Genomic DNA, 23268 nt, shown 5'->3' with positions numbered 1-23268 from the left:
ATTATGAACACCTAACAAATAAAATACATATAGTCACGTCACAAACATCATTCACGATCATATTTTTTATTTATCATATTATACAATTTCTTTTCATGTATTAATTTTTTATTTCAAATGAAAATTCTAGATGTCTTGTAAAATATGTCAGCATATATTTTTTATTTTATTACTTTGTCATTATGTTTTCCTTTTGAATTTATGAAATTTTACGGAAACTCGTTGACACGTTTATTACACGTTTACTCAGCGCTGAACACATCTTGTGACCATCTTAATTGCAAAACGAAATAAACGTAATCTTATCAAATCATACCGACGGACATTGCTTTTTTCACATGACATCGGAAACAATCTAACGGGTGGTCGGCGCGTGTCCCGTGGACATTTAACATTGAACGCGCTTGTTAATACACATCGTGTCTCGCGGCACCGACTCCATCAATCATCGATCGATTATGTGATTGGAAGATAATCACTTATTTAACCGTTCACTTAGCCCGGTTCGCACGACCGCCGGCCACGGTCGACGCCGGTGGCGACGGGGTGCGTAAAACGCAAGTCACCACGAGGTAGGTAGGTAGGAAAGGCACCCCTGAGGAGCAGCGTCATTATTTGCACTTCAAAGACGTCTATATAAATGAGGGCGGCGGTGCTTAATGAAGCGACCGAGCGATCGCAAGGACGATCTAATGAAAACGGTCGTTGACGCGGTCGATGGGCGAGAGTGGAATTCCGACTCTGGCTTTCGTGATTATAAACGAATCGGGATTTGTGCGATAAAGAGATAAACGAATAATTAATTTTATCGATTAGGAAAAGACTTTTACAGGAGTTTTACAGTTTTTATTAGGCGTCTCGTATAAATTCTTCCATTCGTTATCGATTAATTAAATGCGCAGGTACAAATTTAACGTAATCTCATTTAATAAAAGCATAATTAATGCTGCGAACGCATATATTTATGTTTACAAGATAAGACAGGTGACACATGTAAAGTGCTTCGTTATTAGAATTCTCAAATCTTTAATGATCGAGCCGTTTAAAACTTTTGTCACGCATTGGAGATCGAAGATTACGAATTGAAGATTAGAATTCAGCCAATTAGGACGAAACGGATTAAAATTAAAATGACTGACTTGTCGAATTCTAATCTCTAACAAATTAAATTAATGTAGAAATAAAGACTCAAAGGGTAATAAATTATAAGAGCCATACCAATGATGGAAATGTTACAATGATACACTGAAAGAAAAGATTGGTTGCTAATTGGCAACCAACTAAAAATGCTATTTCATATTTTACCATCTAATTTGCTGTAGCAGCCAATCTTTTCTTTCAGTGTACAAAATATAAAATCCGACAGACTTCTATTGGGTCAACTTTATCTAATTTTTAATTTGCGACGCACATAATATGACACGGGCTTTAAATGACCGGCGCTTGCAACTTTGGCAGCAAACCGCGTGAGCTCTTCCGTAGCGCTTCTCGACGTAGCGGAGAGCTTCTTGCGGCGACGATAATTTCTAAAAATAACGCGCTACATTCAATTGCGCCAATTTCCAGCGGCTCCATTGACGCTCGTATGCGGCAGGCGTGGGCGATAAGGATGCGAAGCGCACCACCGCGAGGCCCGATACCATGGCGTAAAACATCTGACGAGGAGAGCACGAGCGTTTTCCCCATCGCGCCATTCCGTTCCCGCTGGACGCTCTATACTGCGTTCTGATTGGCCTCCGCCTCCGCTTTTAGATCCCGCCACTTCCTGCGTTCCTCTCCGGCGCGTATATGTGTTCATAAACTGACCTTGCCGGAGGAAGTGTAATTATTATTACTGATTGCACCGGCGAGCGGCGGCGCATCGCGATGGCGCGACCTCCCCGCGCTCGGAACTTCATGTTCGCAACAGAGATTGCATCTACGCACCCGTTATTTTCCCTTTTTTTTATCCTCCTCTCTTTTCCTCTCTTTTTCATCCTCATCGCGTTCCGTCCTCGATTGCGCCTGTTGCCCGCGAGCGACGTTTTTCCGGCGAGTTTCACACATCTCCTCTCACTTTGCCGGCGGCTATTGTTTCACTCCATGTTACTGATTTGAGTATGATTATTATACGTGAGGACAAACGGGAGAATTAAGTTAACATCGCTATACTTGTGTGATTAAAACTCGCACGTTAGTAATTGCAATTAGTCTTTGAAGGTTTTCTGTCTTCTCTGCGCATTCCACATCCGGCAGGATTTTGTAAAATTAGGTGGATCCTCTTTGTAAAATGGTAAACATCCGCTACCATAAATTTTAATAATATGATGTTCTACGAACTAAAATAAGAAAGAATGTTATATAAACATGTTGTTATTTTTTAATAAAGCATCCATTTTAAGATCTTCGTTTATATAATATTTTTTCCTTATTTCCTCGGGTTTAAAATACTAAAGTTTATGACTGTGAATTTTACGTATGTTAATATTTTTCTCGTTTTATTTTCTAACATTCTGTATCATTCAGCACTCTCTAAATCTGAATCAGTGGATAGTCACTAATTACCCAATGGCACTGATAATCAGTAAAGTTCAACTAAAAAAAGAATGTTTTGATTATATAATTAAAATACTGACATTTGCACGATAATTTCAATCTTCCAATACCATATTCATTGAACTTAAAACAAGGTTAGTTAGCTCACATAATAAAGATTAGATAGGTTAGAGAGCTCATATTTAATTCACTGATTATCAGTGGCACACTTGGCACTGATATCAGTGATTATCCAAAAACATTTGTATTCTACAAAAACGTTTCCGTTTGTCTCTTTATTACTGTTCCAAACGTTCTCGCGTATTTCGTCGCGAAGAAGCCATTGTTTCAGGAAGCATTAGATATGGTCGTTAGACCCAAGTGACCGGTGGTGGTCTTCGTCCGGGTTCGTGGCAATCGAAAATCGGATTGTCCGATCGACCGGCGGTAGCCGGATACGCACGTGCGTATACATCCCCGGGACACTAGTGTACACCGCAGCCTTCTCGTCCGTCCGTTTACGCATCCTGCGGTCATTCCGACGATGGTCATCCTAATGGATCCTGTCCCGAAGGGTCGCGTGGCCGGCGACGCCGAGTGCTTCACGACATTGCGTGCGACTATTTACGAATGATCGTTACGCCTCGCTCTCGCACATCTCCCGGTGCACGCACCATTGCCTCGCGATACTGACCGCCGTCCGTTTAATGCTCCTTACGGTGGAATACTTGCGGCAACCTCTCAGATTTGCATCTCGTGAAGTAGGAACATCCATCTTCATCGTTTAACGAGAGAAGAAGAGGTGCTTGTATCAACAAGATCTTTCATCATTCACGAATTGATTGCAACGATTAGGATTATTAATAGAATTATTAACTTTATAGTTTATAATTACAATATTTAATGAGTCTGAATTGTAAGGTAATATAATTACGCATTAATACCTTTTGAGAAGGAATTTTGAAAAAGAACATTTAGATTTCTTTCTTGAGACAAGACAGAATTAATATTTAAATATTGATTACGTTCGAGTATAAGTTATTATGTTTTATCGGATTTTTCGAAGAAGAAATGAGTTGAGGAAAAAGCTTCGATTTATATTTGAATAGCAATTAAAAGGCAGAAATGATTCGTCACGTGTTATGTGAGAATGATATTTGTAAAATACGAAGGTATAGATCCAAGCAAATATCATTAAGTATTCATTTACCGTTTGAGGGATGTTTAATTGAAACGACGCTAAAAATGATTCCGATCAAAGTTTGAACACGACACGATTAATACCTAAAGCAAAATACTTAAATACAAAATATTTCGTATATATTGTCACGTTCTATTTAAATGTTTATATTTTAAGGTAAGTCTCATGCATAAGCCTTCTATCTATAAGCCTTGCCTCATTTGTACTTGACCAAATTTTTTTTTGTTACACGGTAAAGTAATTTACGTGTTAATGTAAATAATCTTTAAAGTGAGCCGAATTTTTTGTTAAAAATTCGGCTCCTCCTTTCCTTCACGAGAACCCAAGAACTATCGATGTCCAAACAATTTAAGCGCAAACGGATTAACGATGGGTCGAAGAACGAAGGCGGCGATATACATGACAGGATGTGAGCGACACTTCCTTTTAAACCCTATAATACACTCGATCTGTTACAGTTCCATACACCTGCTTGCCTCCTTAATATGCACGCCATAATTAGAACATACGAGACCACCGCCGTGTTAAATAATAAACCAATCGCGTTAACGTCGCGATAACTTCAACATGCGAATACGAAACAAAGCACCGGCATTCCGATCTGTTCGTACTATATTCATTAATCGTAACATTCATAACGCTGAAATGAGTCTATATCTAAAAAGTAATAGTAGGAAATGCGCCGAAAATTTCGAAATCTTTAAATTCGTGGAAATTTGAAATCATAAATTCATTTGATAGGTAAATTAATATATATAATATCAATTAAGTAAAATTAAAAATAATAAAATAAAAGGAAATTATTTTATTCGCTCGAGCTGAACCTTGATTTTTAATAATATTTCAATATGAATTTATATACATGTTTAATTTTGTAAACTGTTTACTAAAATAATTTTTGGTCTTAAAATAATAAATAATGAAGAACAGTAAGATAATTTTATTATAAATAAATTATATAAAGAAATATATATAAATAAATTCACAATATCAATTTGCAAAATTTGTACATTAAATGATACAGAATGATATATTTATTTCCTTTTTCTTTTCTTTTTTTCTGTTTCTTCGGTATAAGAATTGATAACATAAAATTTGATAACGCATTACGACTTCAGTTTATCTAAATGGAGTAAATTGATCGATTTATATTATTATAATAGAAAATGTTGATTTTGATCATCAAATCTATAGAAACGTCGGTCAAATTTATATCTTTGATAGTAATCGCTTTAATTATCGTTGGCCGAGAAACATAAATTTTGCGTTACAGTAAAAAGTGTTCGTCGCTCTTTTCATTTGCCCCTCGTCGACGTCATCGTCACTTTAATCTTTCATAAAAATCTGCGAACTGCAACCAACGTTACGGCGTATAATATGACAAATCTGATAACAGCTCGGTTTGTTACGGTTGACTTTAATGACTTTTAATCCGGACAGTCGAACGGTGTAACGCATCGCATGATGAGACAAACTGAATTTATGTGATTCTAGTAATGCCAATTGTCGACCGGAAACATATCTTTGCTCTTATCGGGAGGCACTATATTAATTTTATCGTTGTCTTTTACCGATTATTATCTCCAATCAGGATCAGCAATCACTTATGCAAATCACCGATGAATATCCTTTATTTTACGTAAATCGTATTTTGCGTAAATCGATCATCGCTTTTAGTTGCGATTTCGGCAAAATGTCTACTCTTGTAGGCATCGTAAAAATTGCGTTATAAGTTTTTAGCTGGCTATTAGAAACTGCCTATATATTGCAGTTTTATGTATTAGAATAAAGAAATTATAAAGATGATTGTGATTGTGGCTGGTTGCCTCGTTTTCATATTTATGTGTCGAGGGATGATGACGGGCGCGCTTAAACCCTCTAATCATCCCTGTGATTTGCAGTCGATGTGATAAAAAAGGAGGAGCGGACGAGCGGGCGTCTTATTAAAATTCGCGAACGAGTTCGCCGCGAAATTGCTTGATTGATATTTAATTGCACCGTCGAAATTATCCTCTTTCTCCGTGCATGTTTTCGACGACGTTTCCTTGATGGTTTTTATGCTTGGCGTTGTATATTATCGCATTAATGTGCCTTTTTTCTATACTGGATCATTTTTTTTCACACTTTCACCATTCTCATGTTCCCCGACAATTTCGTGCCTCGAAATTGTCGAGGAACATTAGAAATCAACTCGATCAGCGTGGAGGTTTTGGTGCAATTATTAAAAATGTATTGTAGGTTATTATAAAAAATTTTAAAAAGTAAAAAACAAAATTACACAAATAATATACAAAATTGCACGATTTATAGTGGGAATATATAAATTGTGGATTTTGCTTAAAAATTAGTACTTTTATCTTCAATTGTGTAAATACAATTTTTATATAAGAAGAAAAATTATAATAGCAATAGTTTTTTTATTTCTTATTATTTTATAGTTTTATTTTTATATAAATGTGTATAAGTTGTGTAATATTATATAATATAATAATACATATATATTATATTTTTCTTATATTCGCCTACTTTCATGTATATCGATAACATAACTTAAGAAAAATTGTAATTCGTTGGAAATTATTATACAAATATTTCTATACAATTTACTTTTGCGAATTATTTAATTATTATAAAAAAAAGAATAATTTTATTTGTAAGATATAATTTTAATTACATGTGTAAATCTTTAATAATGGATTCTAAAATTATCCACTATAATTGTTATAATTTTACATGAAATTTTGTTTAGTGTAAATTACATGTAGATATATTTTGTTTGGTGCACATTAAATATAGATTATCAAGATATTTAAATTATATATCTATTCAAAACAAAAAATAATATGCTCATAGACTTCAATTACTATCAAAGAATTGATCAAATTAACAGAAAACCGATTTAATCATATGCTTTGATTTAGAGAGTAACAAAAAAGAATAAAAGATATATGTATGTGTATATGTATTTTATATCGACGAAGTAAAGGGGAAAAGAGAGTCTCGAAGATTAAATACTAATGCAGAGATTATAACAAGCACTTAAACAAATAAGTGATTTTTATTACATTGGCTTTCCGATTTCCAAGCTCGTATCTTCATAATTTATTTTACTCTGTTACAGTGGTGATGCACAAGGATAAGGAGGAGAATTCGCACCACGACTCGCATTACAGGGCGAGAGAGCTGGCAGCGCTCGCTGCTTACGACCATCATCACCTCGACGGCGAAATGTTCCTACAGGTGAGTACTCGTCCAGTACGCTCATTACGTAGAACAGCCTGTATTTACGATCTCATTTAGACGCATCAAATTTTAAAAATATATGTCAGCACGACGCGCGCACGCTCGTATTTATCACAGTGAAAGACACCTGCTTCCTCTTCGCTCTCGATCGATCGTCTCAATTCGCTAACCGTAGCGGAGAAATCTATCACCACGAACGAGATCTTGTCCGTAATGCATGTCTCAGAAATAAGTGACAGTGACGAGTCGTGATCATGAAAATATTCATCAACCGATTTTGCGATGCGATGTGTCCTTGGTAACGGAAGTACGCATCTCAAGTTATGGTCTGATGGCTTTGTCAGCGAATACAAACGTTTCATGCGTACATTTTAATTCTTTACGGTTTGCGATCGAGCGGGGGATATCAGTCATATATAAAAGAAACATTGTGATGTGTGATACAATAGAAATAATGTCGGTATTTATAACGCAATCCTACTCTCTAAATCAGTGGATAATCACTGATATCAGTACCAAGTATGCCACTGGTAATCAGTGAATGAAATGTGAGATCCCTTACTTATTTAATGTTTATTATGTGATTTAATTAACCTTGTTTTAGTGTAGATTTAATGAATATGGAAGATTGAAATTATCGTGTAAATGTCAATATTTTAGTTATATAATGTTCAAACATTCTTCCCTTTTTAGTTGAACTTCATTGATTATCCAGTATCAAATATGCCACTAAGTAATTAGTGATTATCCACTGATTCAGATTTAGAGAATATCGTGCAAATTTTTTGCGAATTATTAATTGAATAAATATCACTGTACATTAACATCGATCGAAAAGATTCTGTACATATTCAGTATACTTCAGAATTAAATGATATTAATATTTATTACGGAAAGTAATAACCCTTTTACTAAAATATCTAAAAGTTTAACTGAATCTGAAAATAATTTTGTTGATCTATCAAAATAATTATGTATGACAGTTGCTCATCATTGCTTGAGTTTTCTACACAATTATTTTGATGATTCAATAAAATATTTAGATCTGTATCTATTTAAATTTTTTAATTCTTCAGCAAAATTGCTTAATAAATTATGTTTTATTGTTATATTTTTTTCTTTATATTATTTTCTTTATTTTTATCAAAATCTCTGGTTACATTTTGCTTTCTAATTTATATTATAAATTTCAATTTATTTTTACAACATTTTCACCAACGATGCTTATCCCTTAAACACTTGCCATACAAGAGGCCATTATGTCAATCTGCGTAAATGGAGAAAAAAGATTGCCGTTCAAGTTATTGATTCTAATCGTTAAGGACCAATCAACCGCGATATGATAAGTCAGCGACTACAAACGATCGACTCCATTTCGAGCAGCGATATTATCTGCGCGATACATTCACCTGCCATAAGCACCGTCTACGATTCACGATTGATCGACGGTTAGTAGTGTGAGTGAGAACCATGCGAACAGATGGAGAGATGAATGAGCAGGCAAAAAAAGAGAAACGGGCGTGCTACCGAATGACGACCCGTGATTGGAACTGTCCGTCAGGAAAACGATACGATTTGACGTTACATTTGAAGGGAACTGCAGACGTAGGGAGGACAGAGAGTATATTATTTCGATGAAATAAAACGTATAGTGAATCAAATCGATTATAACGAAAATAAGTATTACATTTTCTGATTTCGAATACAACAGTCTATTATATCAAATGAGACAATCTTCGTGGATTCCTTAAAATAAACAAAAACATTTGCTTTTTTTATCCAGAAATGGACAATGATAATTAATAATTCATTGATGAATAATTTTTGTTCTTATCTATTTAACATTAAAAAAATAAAATGAGATCCATTAATACGCGAGTTGGGAAATAAAAGGCATTAATTACGTATTATTTTTAATTAATTATATTAATTTTTATATTTTTTTGTTCAATTTAACTTCTCTACTAGTAATTTTTAAATGAAACTTCTGTATGCATTATTAATATCTCTCTTAAAGTATAATTTTAATTAAGATTGCAACAACGCAACATCATAATTATTTTGCCAAATATACATAACGTGTGTTAAATATTTTTATATTTTATGTAAATTCAATGGAAGGTTCACAATGTAAATTTGAATTTATTCTTTTACAAAATGTATCACAGTTATTCATGTATTTTTTTTTAATTTTTAATTTGATAAAGTGAATTGATTCATGTAATATAGAAGTCTTAAGTCGCGTCGTTGCAGAGCGCGCGCCGAAATTAAATCATTGTTAGTGAAAGGAAGAGACTGGGAGAAGCAAGAACGGGAGGAGGCCAGGGAAAAGAGAAAGAAAGAGAGAAAGAGTAGGAAGATATCCGGCTGATGAACCGGCTATGAAACCGAGGCGTACGAGGTGTCTATTCCTCCAAAGTATGGAAGGGTATATACATGGATTAATGGCCGTGTATCATGCAAGGCTATTACGTTCCCTTTCTTGCGTTTCAGGTGCGCACACGAGCGAAAGGGAGCTAGTCTGCGGATATGAGAGAGAAAAATGGAAGGGGGACAAACAGCGTGAGAAAAAGGGAGAGAGAGAGATATAGAGAGAAAGAAGAGAAAGAGACAAAAAGCAGAGATAACTAGAATAGAGCGAGAGATCACGAGGGACGAATATTATACGTACAAATTGTATGTACGCGTGCGATTTCATATGCGAGCCAATATTGCTACAATCGAATGGCCTTACTAACATCTATAACGGCAGGTTATTAATTGTCAGCCCGTTAATTGCATTACGTATGTCCTTGTACATCCGAAGCTAATCCCTAGACGGACTTCCGACGACGACACGTACACTCGAATTGCGAAACGATAAACGACAAACTATATGACTCGATAAGTACTGCTGGTATCATCTTTACGAACTAATCAAGCAAACTTATCGCAGTTTTATGATGTACTTCTTTTTTTTCACAATGTATCATGTACATTACTGCACACTATGTCTTATTAAAATAATATATAAAATTATCCTTCTTTCACATAGGATTTCATGTATTAATACTAGAAGTATCGAGCTGTTATTATTGGCTGTTACTATTTTTTTAGATCATTTATTAATAAATAATGTTGTAAACGTAATATATTTCAAAAAATATAAATATTGTATTTTTTGTCTAAGAGATAGATTTCTAAAACACTTTTTGAATTTTCAATATTTATGTCGTTTATAATATCGATGAAATGTTTGGTTTTTCTTCACTATCTTTATTTTCATCGTACTTTACTTGCTTTCCTTTTAGTAAGAAAAATATTGATACTTCTATTGTTAAATAAATTTTAAAAAATGAACAATTTATATAGTTACAATTTACAATTTATATAGTTATTTCATAAATTATATGTACATTATGAAGACGAATATAATTTACAAAATAATCATAAATAATTTATCAAATGCAGTGTTCAAGCTAATCTTTTTCACAAATTTATAACTAAGATAAATAACTTCGTTTACATGTCACAGTCTAGCATGTTTATGTAAATGATATCGTACTGTTTTAATTACGTAAGACTGCAGAATTACTATACTTTTTCAAGAACTATAGACATTCCAAAGACTGCAATTCAACACGACTTTGACTATATCACGAGGTATAAATCAACAGCGCGCGAGCGCGTATCTTCCAGACACGGTATCGATTTATGAAAATGGCGATGCAATCAGGTCGCGCTTGATTTTCTTGACCGAGCTCGGGCTTGGCTCAAGCCCGGCTCATGTTCCTTGAACCTGGATACTAGTTTCCGGGTAATCCACCTCACGCCATCCTCGGCTCGTATATCAATAACATATTTATACAATTCTCGCGGTTCCGTGAACCCGACTTTCCAGGACCACCCTTCTGCCTCCCACCACCCTTCGTCCAACCACCCTCGACTCCCTCCCGACAAACAGCACCGTCTCTCCTTTCCACGCGCCATATACCGTTTCGCCGATCCTCATAAACTTTACGAACCCCGACGGTAAATCCGGTTTATGACAAGCTGGCCACCACCACGAGGTATCCTCGAAATTACGGCTAAGAGCGATTGGATTTTTATATCCCTTCTCAATTATACTGTGAATCGCGACTGGATGGTGTACGTGAAGTGAGAGAGCGATTGAGGGAATGACTCGTTTAGACGCGGCACGACGTCTCCCTGTCTTGTAGTCTTGTCTCATGGAAAAGAATTTGCGTCTATCGAATTACACGGCATCAAATCAGCGCTCGCCCGACCGTCGCTGTGTATAGATCACATTGCATTCACGCTGTGTTTTCTACTTCTTGAACCCCCTTTGTAGGCGCCAAAGAGATCTCTTTCGTGCAGAGAGAACAGTAACAGAAACTTGCTTTGCTGTTTATGAAAATTATTTCTTCGTATAATTTTATTTCAGTTACTTTTAATAGTTTCTGGAAAAAGGCAAAAGAAATAAAAATGATCTCTTTAAAAATCTCTTTATTTATGTAGTATAAATATATATATTTATATATTTGTACATATATAATATATATATATATAAAACGGATATAAATAATTATTAAAATAAATATAAATATAAATATATAATATAAATATATATATATATATATATATTTATATTATATATTTATATTTATATTTATTTTATATTTATTTTAATAATTATTTATATCCGTTTTTTATTCTGAAGGATATAATATCGAATATCTTTTTTATGCACTTGGCGTACATTTTTTTTTAAAGATTCTTTTAAGGATTAAAATATAATTGTTCCAGTTTAAATTATTTAATATAAAATTATTTAGTATTAAATTATATAAATTTGAAAGATGCCTCAAAATAATAGTGTTTCTAATCAAATACAATCGTGTATTATTCACGGTAGACTCAGTGAAGAATGTTCGCGACCAAGAAAAGTTAATTTGCTCACTTTAATGTATTTCCGCCACGAACATGTACGATGAATATACTTATTAAATATTTTCACGCTTAGAAGCTTGGTTTCACGCTGCTAGTCTGATACACTAGGGGGGACATCTAATTTGTTAATTTGAATTGCTACCATAACGTGTAATTCGCATTACAATATCAAGAAAGCAAACGACTGAAACATAATATGAGATCCTTTCCGAGAAGTCAACATCTGACGCTCATGAAATATCATACTATAATTAAAAATCATTGTCAAATTAATAATCACTTTAATTTATAAGATTATTATTTCAGTTTGTGATTGCGTTGCAAATTCGACAGTAATCGATGGGCAATTTATATTTTAAAAAATGTATTTAAAATTTACGTACAGAAATTTTATTACCAATATTATATCCTTGATCATATTTAGCGCTTTCTAAATTATTTAATTTATTCCTGAAAGTAAATTTGGAAGTATATTTTTTTGTATCATCCTCTTTTGAGATGAGAGTTGATCGATTGATAGTTTCAAAGATTGCACTATAAATTATTATTAACGGAACTGATTGAAAAATTTCTCAAGCGCAGAATTCAATTTTTATAATAATCGATATATCGATATAAGGATATTTTGTGTCGACTTATTTAACAAGGAATTAAATTCATCAACGAAGCACTAATGCACAGTAGTTTTGGTCGAGAATGCAGTCTCTAACGCGACAGCAAGTATGGCGAAGACACGCAAAACAAGTTTCTTGTGCTAAATGCTGAATATTTAAGAAACAACTGAAATCAAATACACAGACTTTTCCCTTCTGCCACGTTAAAATATCGTTTTTCGTGAGTAGCGTGCAAGGAGGTACCTTTCTACTTAATACTTACTATTCTCTAAACGGTATGCGGATACATTACTTCTACGAAAGTTTCCTCGCGTAAAACGTTTACTGCCCTTTTTCGTCACTTCTGCTGTGGCGCGCGAACACAAAAGAAGAGAGAGAGAGAGACGGAGAGAGAGCAAGAAAAACCGTTTCTCCTGAATCTCCGACGTAAAAGGTTCAAGCAGACCGAAAGCATTCTTCGATCAACTCGACACGAAACCGTCGCGCCAGTAATTTGCCACACTAAACACCGCCATTTTCGTAAATCCGCGCACGAGTCAGAAATTAGAACAAAGAAAAGGCCGAGAAATAATAACGAATATCACGTGTTAATTACTTAATTATTTATTTGGAATACTAAAAGCATTGAACAACAATGCTTTCAATATTTAAAATAAGTAATTAATTACTGTCTTTCAATATTAAATTTCTATGAAACGGTATCTACAATGAGATTTTAAGATAAAACCTTAAACTTTAATACTTAAGCCGTAAGAAGTGGACCAATTACAGTCGAATGTGAAGAGACTAATCGACTATGATTGATCAATTTTTTACGGCTTGAGGCTAAAAGTTTGACATCAAAAGCTCATTGTACACAGAAAGAAAAGATTGGCTGAATATGACATAACATTTTTAATTTTTTTATTGGTTGCAGCAGTCAATTTTTGGTTGCATTAGCTTATCGAAATCTTATACTAACATTGCAGATAGGCTAAAGCAACCAAAAATTAGCTGCTACAACAAAAAATTGGCTATTGCAGACAATTAAAAATGATAGATCATATTTTACTATCTAATTTGCTGCAGCAGCTAATCTTTTTTTTTTTTTTTCAGTGTAGACGCCGCTTAAGGGAAATTAAACAAAATACATTTGGTAGTTATTACCAAACTTTTTTCTCATAATTTCTCATAATCAATGACTCAAATTGAAGTGTAAATTCTTACATATTACACATGTTCTATATGTTCTATATGTGTACAAAATTATATAATATTAATTTTTATAATATTAATTTTGTAAATTTGTGATGTAAAATGTTTCTTTTTCTATTTATAATCTTAGCTGGTGCAAATTTTAACAAATTAGCGCGAATGATGGTAGGAGACGCTTGATTGTCTCTGAAGTAAACTAATAAAACGCTGATTATCCGGCCGGACGGCCGGATTTTTCGATCGTTGAGCGAAACATACTTCGCCAATCCATTTCTGTCATCTCTCGGAAATTATCACCCGGCGCGAACGCACGATACACGGCGGGGGGCCCCCCGTTGAGCGCACACGGCTCTCAGCTTTCGTTCCTTTATGAAACTCGAATAAACTTTTCTCCAGCCACTAACTCGCGCACCGTTCGCGAGGAAAAATATGCAGACGGCTGCATTTTTCGCATTAAGACACCGCCATTACGCGAATAGCTGTGATGCACAACGATCGACCAGTGAAAAGCGAGAAAGTCTTAAAGATATAAATAGATAAGAGCTCAATCATATCTCTCGATCTCTTATAATAGATACCTTTTTAGGAGAATTTTAATTTACTGAAGATAAAAAAATTCACGGAAAAAAGGTCTTAACATACTCATCATTAAATGAAAAGAGGGAAAGAAAAAGAGTTTTAAATAAAATATTATATAAGAGAATAAATTATTTTTTAACACAAAAATAGACTTGGACAGACCAGTAGGGTTCATTTAGCAAGCCTTCGAAAAATAGAAACAGACACCCAGAGACTGATTACGCAAAGAATTGCTTTCAGATCAGAAATAAAAAAAAATTCGCGAAGGAGAATCGCATTTGCATCTTGCGGAACGGCAGGAATTTCGGGAGGAACAAAGGCGCGTAAGGTCGAACGAGGTGCCCAGAAAGCCGGCCATACGAAACGTATTGCCCTCGAGATTACCCGTTAAAGCGCTGACAGAGCCGATCAAAATGCAACGAACCTGTACATTATGTTGTTGATACATCACTGCAGGCGAAATTCAGCGACCAGCGGGGGCCTCGCGTTTCTTTCCCGTCCGCTCGCCTGCCTTGCCCCCCATTTCTGGTACACGGTGGATCGACCAATTTTTACCCTGGTGCACAGCTCGGGCTTCGGTACAAATCACGCCTCTCAGTGACGTATCGCCGCGAAAGCAGCCATTTTGCTCTCATATTTTTTATTTAATAGCCACCAGGCTATCGTGTATCGCATTAATACGCGGCAGCTACGCCGCGCGGTAGCGGTAAAAGAGGGTCGTGGTCCGAGCGACCCCCGTCACCCGGTAACCCGTAATCATAACCGAGCTATTTTTCTCCCCGCGCCTCTCTCTCTCTCTCTCTCTCTTTCTTCAACCCCCTTCTTTTCTTTTTTTTTTGCGATGCCCGCTACCACATCTACGCTTCTCGCAAATTCTGATTGCGAACGGCTACACCCTAAAGATGCTCCTAATGCTATGATACTGACGGAGTAACCATATCTTTCGTTGCAATTGAGATAATTCAACGGCAAAGCTGACATCTATAATTGTCAGGGAAGGAGCGAGATGAGGATATCTTTTATATACGAATTTAAAATGATTCTATTTATATATTTTTTGGAGTAAATAGTAATTTACGAAGGTCCATTCAAAACCTGGTCGTAGTAGGCATGGTTACCTCCGTGACTTTGATTATTTTCAAGTCACGAACACTACCGTCTGCAATCTGGGAACTATTTTCATGTCGTTCGATGCTTTGAACACAAAATGCCACTTAAACGTCATAAACCCGAAATGACATGCTTCACGGTTGAATGAATTAACATAAATGATATTTTTCGCGTACAGCTTAAGCGAACGAATATCGGCATACATATTCATTTATAATAACGCGAATGTAGAAAATATTTATTCCTCATCGAGGAAATTATTCTTAGCGATTCTTTCTTGATTCTTTAAGAGTCGGATTTTTATTTTCTGGTTAACTTGTGGTTTAGACTTATCCCTATTTCTGCTAATGTAGTTTAGTTTTAATCTCTTCAACTAACTTTTTATCTTTTTCTAATTCTAAGAATTAGAAAAGATGAAAAATAAATTGAACAGAAATGAAAATTAAAAGCACATTGATAGAAACGAAATTAATCATCACTTAATGATGATAAGATGATACAAAAATTGTGTTTTTTCTAGCCATAACGAATCATTAAACTGATAATCACTAAATTGATTAGACTCTACCTGATAATACAAAAATTGATAATATTAAAACTGATGATAATGCAACCGAATGTAAGGTGAGTAACTTAAAGCAGGTATTAAAATATAAAATGAATAACTTTTAAAGTTACCACTACAAAACCATCAATACAACCAGAAAATGAAATACAGGACCTAAAAGTACATTTAAACGTGGAATATTTTATTCCACACTTTTACTTCGCCCGTTTTCCTCTTACGATCGTTCATAAGATTTGCTATCGTCGTTCGATCGACTTAACGATCACGACAGAACAATCGCTATTCTTTCGGGCCATCGAGCCAGGAATAAGCTCCACTTTCCACATCAATCAGGACACGCGGCGGGACTTTCCTCCACTTGGCGTGAGTACAAGATGCGTGTTATACTCATGCGGGCGCGCGGTGCAATTTAGATCACGTCTCCGCGTGAGCGAGCGATGCGCCCAAGTCGGCCTAAGTGAATTCTGTGTATGCGGCAAGAGTTAGCGAAGTAGCGAGTCAGAGCCTAGCTGGCTAGATGGAATGAGAAGGAACGTACAGCCAAGTTGATCACCGTGCTATAAGGTCTTACTTGTTGCTGATGGTTGCATGTCTGCCACGACGGCGAGCCGTGCCTTCTGCTTCCCGGCTGATTGCTCCGTATGCGAGAAACGATAGGGAACTTCGTCCCGGATGGACGGCCGGCGGTTTTCTAACCGTTGAACCGGACGAAAGTTGGCGATTTCTGCGCAAAGTGGGTGAACAGCGAACCGCTTTGGTTGTACGGAGAAAGGAAACACGCTTCCTGGACATATTTAGATTCAGGCTGCATCGTGGGATGCGATATTATTTTATGTCCTGAGAAAGCAATAAAACTAAATTCTTACAGAAGTCAGTTTCATGATTCATGAGTCACTGATGATTCATGAATACAACTTAGATACTAGAGAAAAAAAATTTAGTAAAACTATGTAGTTGAGGCACTTTTTGTACAACAAAGAATTTAGTTGCTTCTATATATTTTTTGTTATTTTCTTATTTTTTAGTAATAAACATATTTGTTTCTATTTGTTTACATTAAACAATGTAGTTAACATAAAGTTAAGGTTCGATACATTTTAACCAAATTTTCGTTGTTACAGTAAAGTTTTGGTTGAACATTTTTCCTAGTGCAATTAACGCAATGTTCATAATATCTGTGTACTTATTCAAACTCTCTGTTTAGAGGATCATTTTTATTGATTTTCGTAGAAAGTTATTGACTGAAAAATAATTTTTTTTATCTCGATATCATCACGAATTAACGATGAATGAATAATTAAGTCGGTGATACTTTTGAAACGCGTGCGCATGATCTGTTCTAAATATAAAACATGCTAGCATAAGATTACTTATCGGACATAATTAAATGGCTTTCGCATTTTTTTTTCTCCGGATAAAGTAACGTTGCTTGCATGCATGTCTATAAGGATGAGGTTCTCTTTTCGCACTTGAATATTCACGAAGCGGCGCAGGTAATTTCTTCGCAGTAACCGCACACTCGAACTTTTACCGACTATGTGTGTTGCGGCACACAGTGTATGCAAAGCCATTCAACTTTTTAACTTTCTTGACCGTGACTTTTCGCGGATTGACTATACCGGCAAGAGTAATTAACGAGTTCGTTTTGGCGAACACCTAATTTCGTCCATGTTGAATCAAATGCGGCCATCGAATACATTCTTTAAATGCATCACAGGTCTAATAAGACTTCATTCTTTTTTCTTTTTCGAAATTATTTTAAGCGGTAAAATTAGAGAGATGTAAAAGTTACAGTAGTTTTTATATTTTTCAAATCAATTGGCAAATTAAACGCGATCATCAAATATATTCTTTAAATGAATCACAAGTCTAATAAGATTTCGTTCTTTTGATTTTTCTAAATTACAGTGATGTAAGAGTTAAAGTTAGAAAGAGGAAAGAGTTATAGTTTTTCTATTTTTCAAATTGACAATTTAACAAATTTATCTGCTCGTAGAAACAGTATCTATTTAAATAAGAATTTATATTAGGTGTTGGAATTAATTCGTAGCGTTTTTTAATGAAAGAATGTTATTTATTTCACATGAGCATTAAAAAATACATTAATGAAAGTACTTCCCATCACTTGTAAAACGCTACAAATTAATTCCAACACCTAATACCAAAATATACATTATATGATATTTAACATGTATTAATATAATCTTCACATTTAATTATTTGCTTCATCTATTACATGAAATTTTCATAATTTTAAATATCGTGCTTTTTCCAGCTGTAAAAGTGATGTCATTAATGATTGATGTATTAAGAGGTAATATTCTAATATTTAAATAATTATAATAATTGCGAATTTATTATTAACAACCATCCAGCATGAAAAATCAGGAGAGTTCACATTGCTTAATTAAGATTATCGCTATGTTAAGCTATGAAAAGGTTAAAAAGGCGATCTAACTAAGCAATGACAAGCAATAAAAAAAAACCATCAGCAGAAGGGAAAGCATCAGCCGAGATAAACAAGACAGTCGTCATTAAATCGATTGAATTTGATACGAAAGTCTAATCGCATCTATACGTCCTACGGAACCATTTTTTTGCAGAAATGTCAATTCCTGCGAAACTTTTTTTTTCTTAAATAATCGTTACACTTTTACCGATGATACACTAACAAAGGAAAACGAGTTGCGAAGAATACTTATCGCATTCGGAGAATAAAATAAATATGTCCGCAGTGCTTTACCGACATTTTGCGTTTCGCAGGAAACACTTTGAGGAAACTGATTCTAATAAAATTGAATCTCGTGATTTTTGTTCAATGTTATTAGCTGCAAACTTGTAGACATAGCAGAATATATAGAAATAGAAGATTCTATTTAATAAAAATTTATATTGAGAGAAACGTTTCATAATTGCATACTAAAATAATTATGAGTTTCATTTTTATTACTGCTGTAGTATTAGTAATAATAATATTTATTGTTTTTTAAAAAAATTATACAGTTAATTGAAAATGATGTATGTATAATTAAATGAAAGTAATTGTAATCATTTATTTCTTTCAATGTAGTATTTTATTAACGATGAAAGAGGAGAGGGAGAATAGTGGTAAAAATATTAATTAATAAATTATTTGATAGTAAGAGAATAGAAATAACACTTCTATACTTGTCATTTTAGTGTTAATCATACTTTTGTCTTTAACTCAACATTACATCAATCATATATGTATATAATAGATATTTTCTCATCTTCGACACTCGATACATAATCTGATCAAAAATGCATTAAATATAAAAAGGGAAGCTTGGAATGTATCCAGACATAACGATAAATTCTAAAGAACATTAAACGCGCAATGCGAAGGTAGATTAGTAGGAAACCTTGGCCGTCCACTTCAATTACGTTTTATGGAACAGCGATAATATTCGAGCTTCATTTAATTGGACGTAATCATTAATGTAACGCGGCTTACTAATCCTAAAATTAGTGAAGGCCAAATTGCGGCAGCTGGCAATTACGCAGCATTGGTTTAATGATATTAAATGTATTCCCGTTATATATTTTCCGTATAAGATAACACTTGGCGCATTTATCTTTAAATATCCTTTTCTCAACGACATCAATGGACCGCCATCTTGATATATTCCTTAATCTAGAAAGTTAATCTTCTTAATTTTCTCTTTATAGGATGTACATGAACTATAGAATTTTTATTGCTTACATTGCAATTTAAAATTTTTAATAAATTTAAAATAATTTTTGATAGTTTAATTTATATTCTCAAGCTCCTTTTTTAAGATATATCTCTATTTCTTATTTCACAAAAATATGTAAAAATTATTTTAATTATAGGTTGTTGTGCTTAATCCTGCCGAATTCCCAATGTTTTAAAATCGCAAAAATGTTTTGGTTTTAAAATTCTTTATTATTTTGTATTATTGTGGTATTTATCAATTAAAGTGCGATGATTGATTTTTCCTATTCTTTGTTGATGATTAAAAATACTTGAAAGACTTCCCGTGATAATTTGAGAATAATTCTGTGCCCCGCAATCACTGCCATCTGACTTGTATTAATATCATTACCGTCTGACATTTTAACCAGATTCAAATTATATAGGACCTTATCGCGCTTAGCTTGTGCAGAGCATAATCATGTAGAGCCTTGTAATACCTGACATAACTTAGCCTCGTATCTGAGCTACGCGAAATACTCGTCGAGTAAACGCATTGCTCGCAGCCGTCCTTAGGTAGCTCGTACGAGCCCGTTTGATGCTACCCGGTGAACTTTACGATATCAGCCTTGGGATGCTTTTGGAACGGTCGGTCGGATCGAGAGTCAAGGACGTCAATAGCAGTATGAGCGGAAATCGGATGGAGAGAGAGCGAACGTGATTCAAAGACAGTGACTCGCAGTGAGTCAGAATATACGCGTGAGAAAGACAGAAAGAGACGTAGGCTGAGTCAAAGGTAACTGTAGGTTAGGTGGGTGCATGGGATGGGATGATATCGGGTTAGGTTGGTGGTCGACGGGGCTCGCCTTGGTCTGGCACCGCTAGTCCTTCCCGTATTGATCGCGTGCTCCTTTCCTCCCTTAGATACCACGTCGACCCTCTCTTAAGCCTTACGTACAGCCCGCGTTTGCTCCTACCTTAGGCTCGACCTTAGGCCGAGGCGTTCACGGCGGATCCACCGATTGGGGGTTGAAATCAAGGATTGAAATCTATATAAATCCGGTTAGCTTAGCTCTTGATGTCTCACACACCAGAAAAGATATTATTTATTTTGAAAACACAGTCTACGTAAAACATATGTCTCTGCACTTTGTGTGAAAACTCAAACTTGACAAAATTTCGTCAACAATATTTCGGTTTGTAGTTTTGTAGTTTATTTCATTCTACTGTAACAGTTTTCCGAAAATGTAAAGAAAATTTTATTATAGACTGTGAAATCTTTTTAACGAAAACGCTTTTATTTATAAAATGAAATTTTATTTTTAGGAAGTTAAGAGTTGATGTTTCCATGTACCCTTTAGTCTTATTGATTGTCAATACCACTAGAAATGACGTTTTAAAATTTTTATTTTTCTTACCGATGCAGATAATTTTTATCATTAGGTGTTTTACATAAAAGAAATAGAAATTACAATATTTACACAAATAAAATTATCTGGTGATTTAGATAAATACTCCGGCGTGTCAGATAAAATTATCTCATCCCCCATATTCTTATAAGTCCATCGCAATATAAATTCAATTATACAACAATGGTTTACATTATATTTCCTAATAAAGGTGCATGAAGCGCATGGTCACATTTGCCTGATAGCATGGCTTTTGTTATGGCTACGGTTACAAGATGGTTGCGAATATATGCATATTCGCGATCGTATGGTTTGAGGAAAGGGAGGTATTTACCGCGTCGTTTAACGGTCTTAACAGGATACGATGCCGAAGGCTTAATTAACGGAAGGGTCCGAAAGGCGTTCGTTACGCGCGCTGGATGTGTGAGAGCGACCAATGAATTACAAGCCGGGTGAATTTACAAAGATATCGTCCCGTCTCGGTGTATGCCGTAACGAACGAGTCCTTCTCGTGCTTATCGTACACTGAAAGAAAAGATTGGCTGAATATGGCGTAGCATTTTTAATTCAACGCAGCAGCCAATTTTTGATCGTTAGTCTATCGAAATCCTATATTGACATTGCAGATATATAGGCTATTGCAATAAAAAGTTGGCTGCTGTAGAGCCAATCTTTTCTTTCAGTGTACACACAAACGATGACAACGCTGCACTACATAAAGCTGTCGCGACTGATAGACATACAGAACAAGTATTTGTATGCGGCATCGTTGAAAATTTCTGTCGTGCATTTCTGATACCAAAAAGTCTGACAAATCTTTACGTCTATTACATTGGAAAAAAAGATTGGCTGCTGCAACAAATTAGGTAGTAAAATATGGCATAGTATTTTTAATTGGCTGCAGCAGCCAATCTTTTTTTTCAATGTTGGAAAGCTAAATTTTCGATAAATAAAATTTTATTTGTTGATTTGCAGTTTTAAAATTTGAAATTACAAAATTAAGTTATAATCAAAATTAATAAAAGTTTAATACAGACGACAGTATGCAGTTATATATTTTGTGAAATAATTAAACATAAAAATAAATTGAACGCTTCAGCAAGGTAATACCTATATTTCCATTTGTGAATTAATTAATGTTGATTCAATTGACTCTTCGTCTTTTTATAATTCTGCTCATTTCTTTGAACCGAAACGGCAGCGATGGTTGTGGATATGATCGTCGTGATCCACATTTTATCGGAATCATTGCTAAGCGCGGTTGACAGCGTCCACGAAATTCCACAGCAAATCGGCATTAGCGAGCTGATCCAATTTCGTCGTTGGGTCGGTCGCGTGTTCGCTCGCGACACAATTAGTTGTTCGATAAGAGAATGGAGCGAGGCGGCCTAAACCGAGATAAAACCGGGTGAGAAAAGGGAGATAGAGAGAGAAAGAGAGGAACAGGTAAAAATCAGGCTAATTCGGATGCGGTTTCTTTTAATCGGCTAAACCGAGCGGAGTAAGACGACGTGGCGCGCGGTATACCCGATCATAACGATAATAGCGCATGCAACGAACACGGAGTAACAAGCCGTTGTTGCGTATGGAAATGAAAAGCCATGAAAATCCGCTCCGGCACGAACGCGTTAACGCTCAGTTCATATTCAGCGACGGCTTATCTTCGACACCCTTATTGATCTCTAAACGCGAACGACTTCTCGCCTCGCCTCTCTTCCTCTTCCCCCGAGCGTATCTTTTTTTCCTTCTGTAGCGTACAAACGTCGTTGTGCGTCACGTGAATTCCATTCTGGTAATACTTTGTAGACTTAACAGCTGATTAGAGACACGCGTTCGATTCTACCGCGACGTTTGAATTAAAATGCACGGCTCTGTAAGTTTTACACTTTCGCGATATCGCGTGTTTATCCACTGTGAGCCAGTATCCTGCACTTTTCCTGTAGAGAGAATTAATATGATCTTAAGTAACACGCTAAAAACAAATAAAAAAATTACTGCTCGAAAAGAACGATCGTTGAAGTATCTAAAAATTGAACTAGATAAAATGTGAAAATAATTTTGTTGAACCATTAAAATAATTAGGTAGGAATTTTAAGCATGATGAGCAATGCTGCAGTAAAAAGTTTGGATGTTTTCTACTAACCAGTTTGAGCGTCCTGTACATAATTATTTTCAGATCTAAATTTTCTATTTAGCTAAATTTTTAGAGACTACAGCAAAACACTATTCTT

At 35.0% G+C, this 23268-nt stretch overlaps 1 protein-coding gene across 5 annotated transcripts in view; it reads left to right on the top strand.

The window, feature by feature from the left end:
- Window positions 1-23268, top strand: part of ss (aryl hydrocarbon receptor spineless) — a 203889-nt gene that overhangs the window by 141095 nt on the left and 39526 nt on the right. For all 5 annotated transcript variants that reach the window (XR_015545743.1, XR_015545745.1, XR_015545744.1 and 2 more), the window contains one exon: window positions 6837-6955. Coding sequence is in view for 2 of the 5 variants with exons in the window: in XM_087408049.1 (XP_087264175.1) it covers window positions 6837-6955 (119 nt within the window). In the remaining 3 variants the exon portion in view is untranslated. The remainder of the gene's footprint in view (window positions 1-6836; window positions 6956-23268) is intronic.

This window comes from Acromyrmex echinatior, chromosome 7 (assembly GCF_024713525.1).
Source record: "Acromyrmex echinatior isolate Ae372 chromosome 7, ASM2471352v2, whole genome shotgun sequence".
Lineage (NCBI taxonomy): Eukaryota > Metazoa > Arthropoda > Insecta > Hymenoptera > Formicidae > Acromyrmex > Acromyrmex echinatior.
Note: the sequence above shows the minus strand (reverse complement) of the source record. Positions and strands in the feature narration are given on the sequence as shown.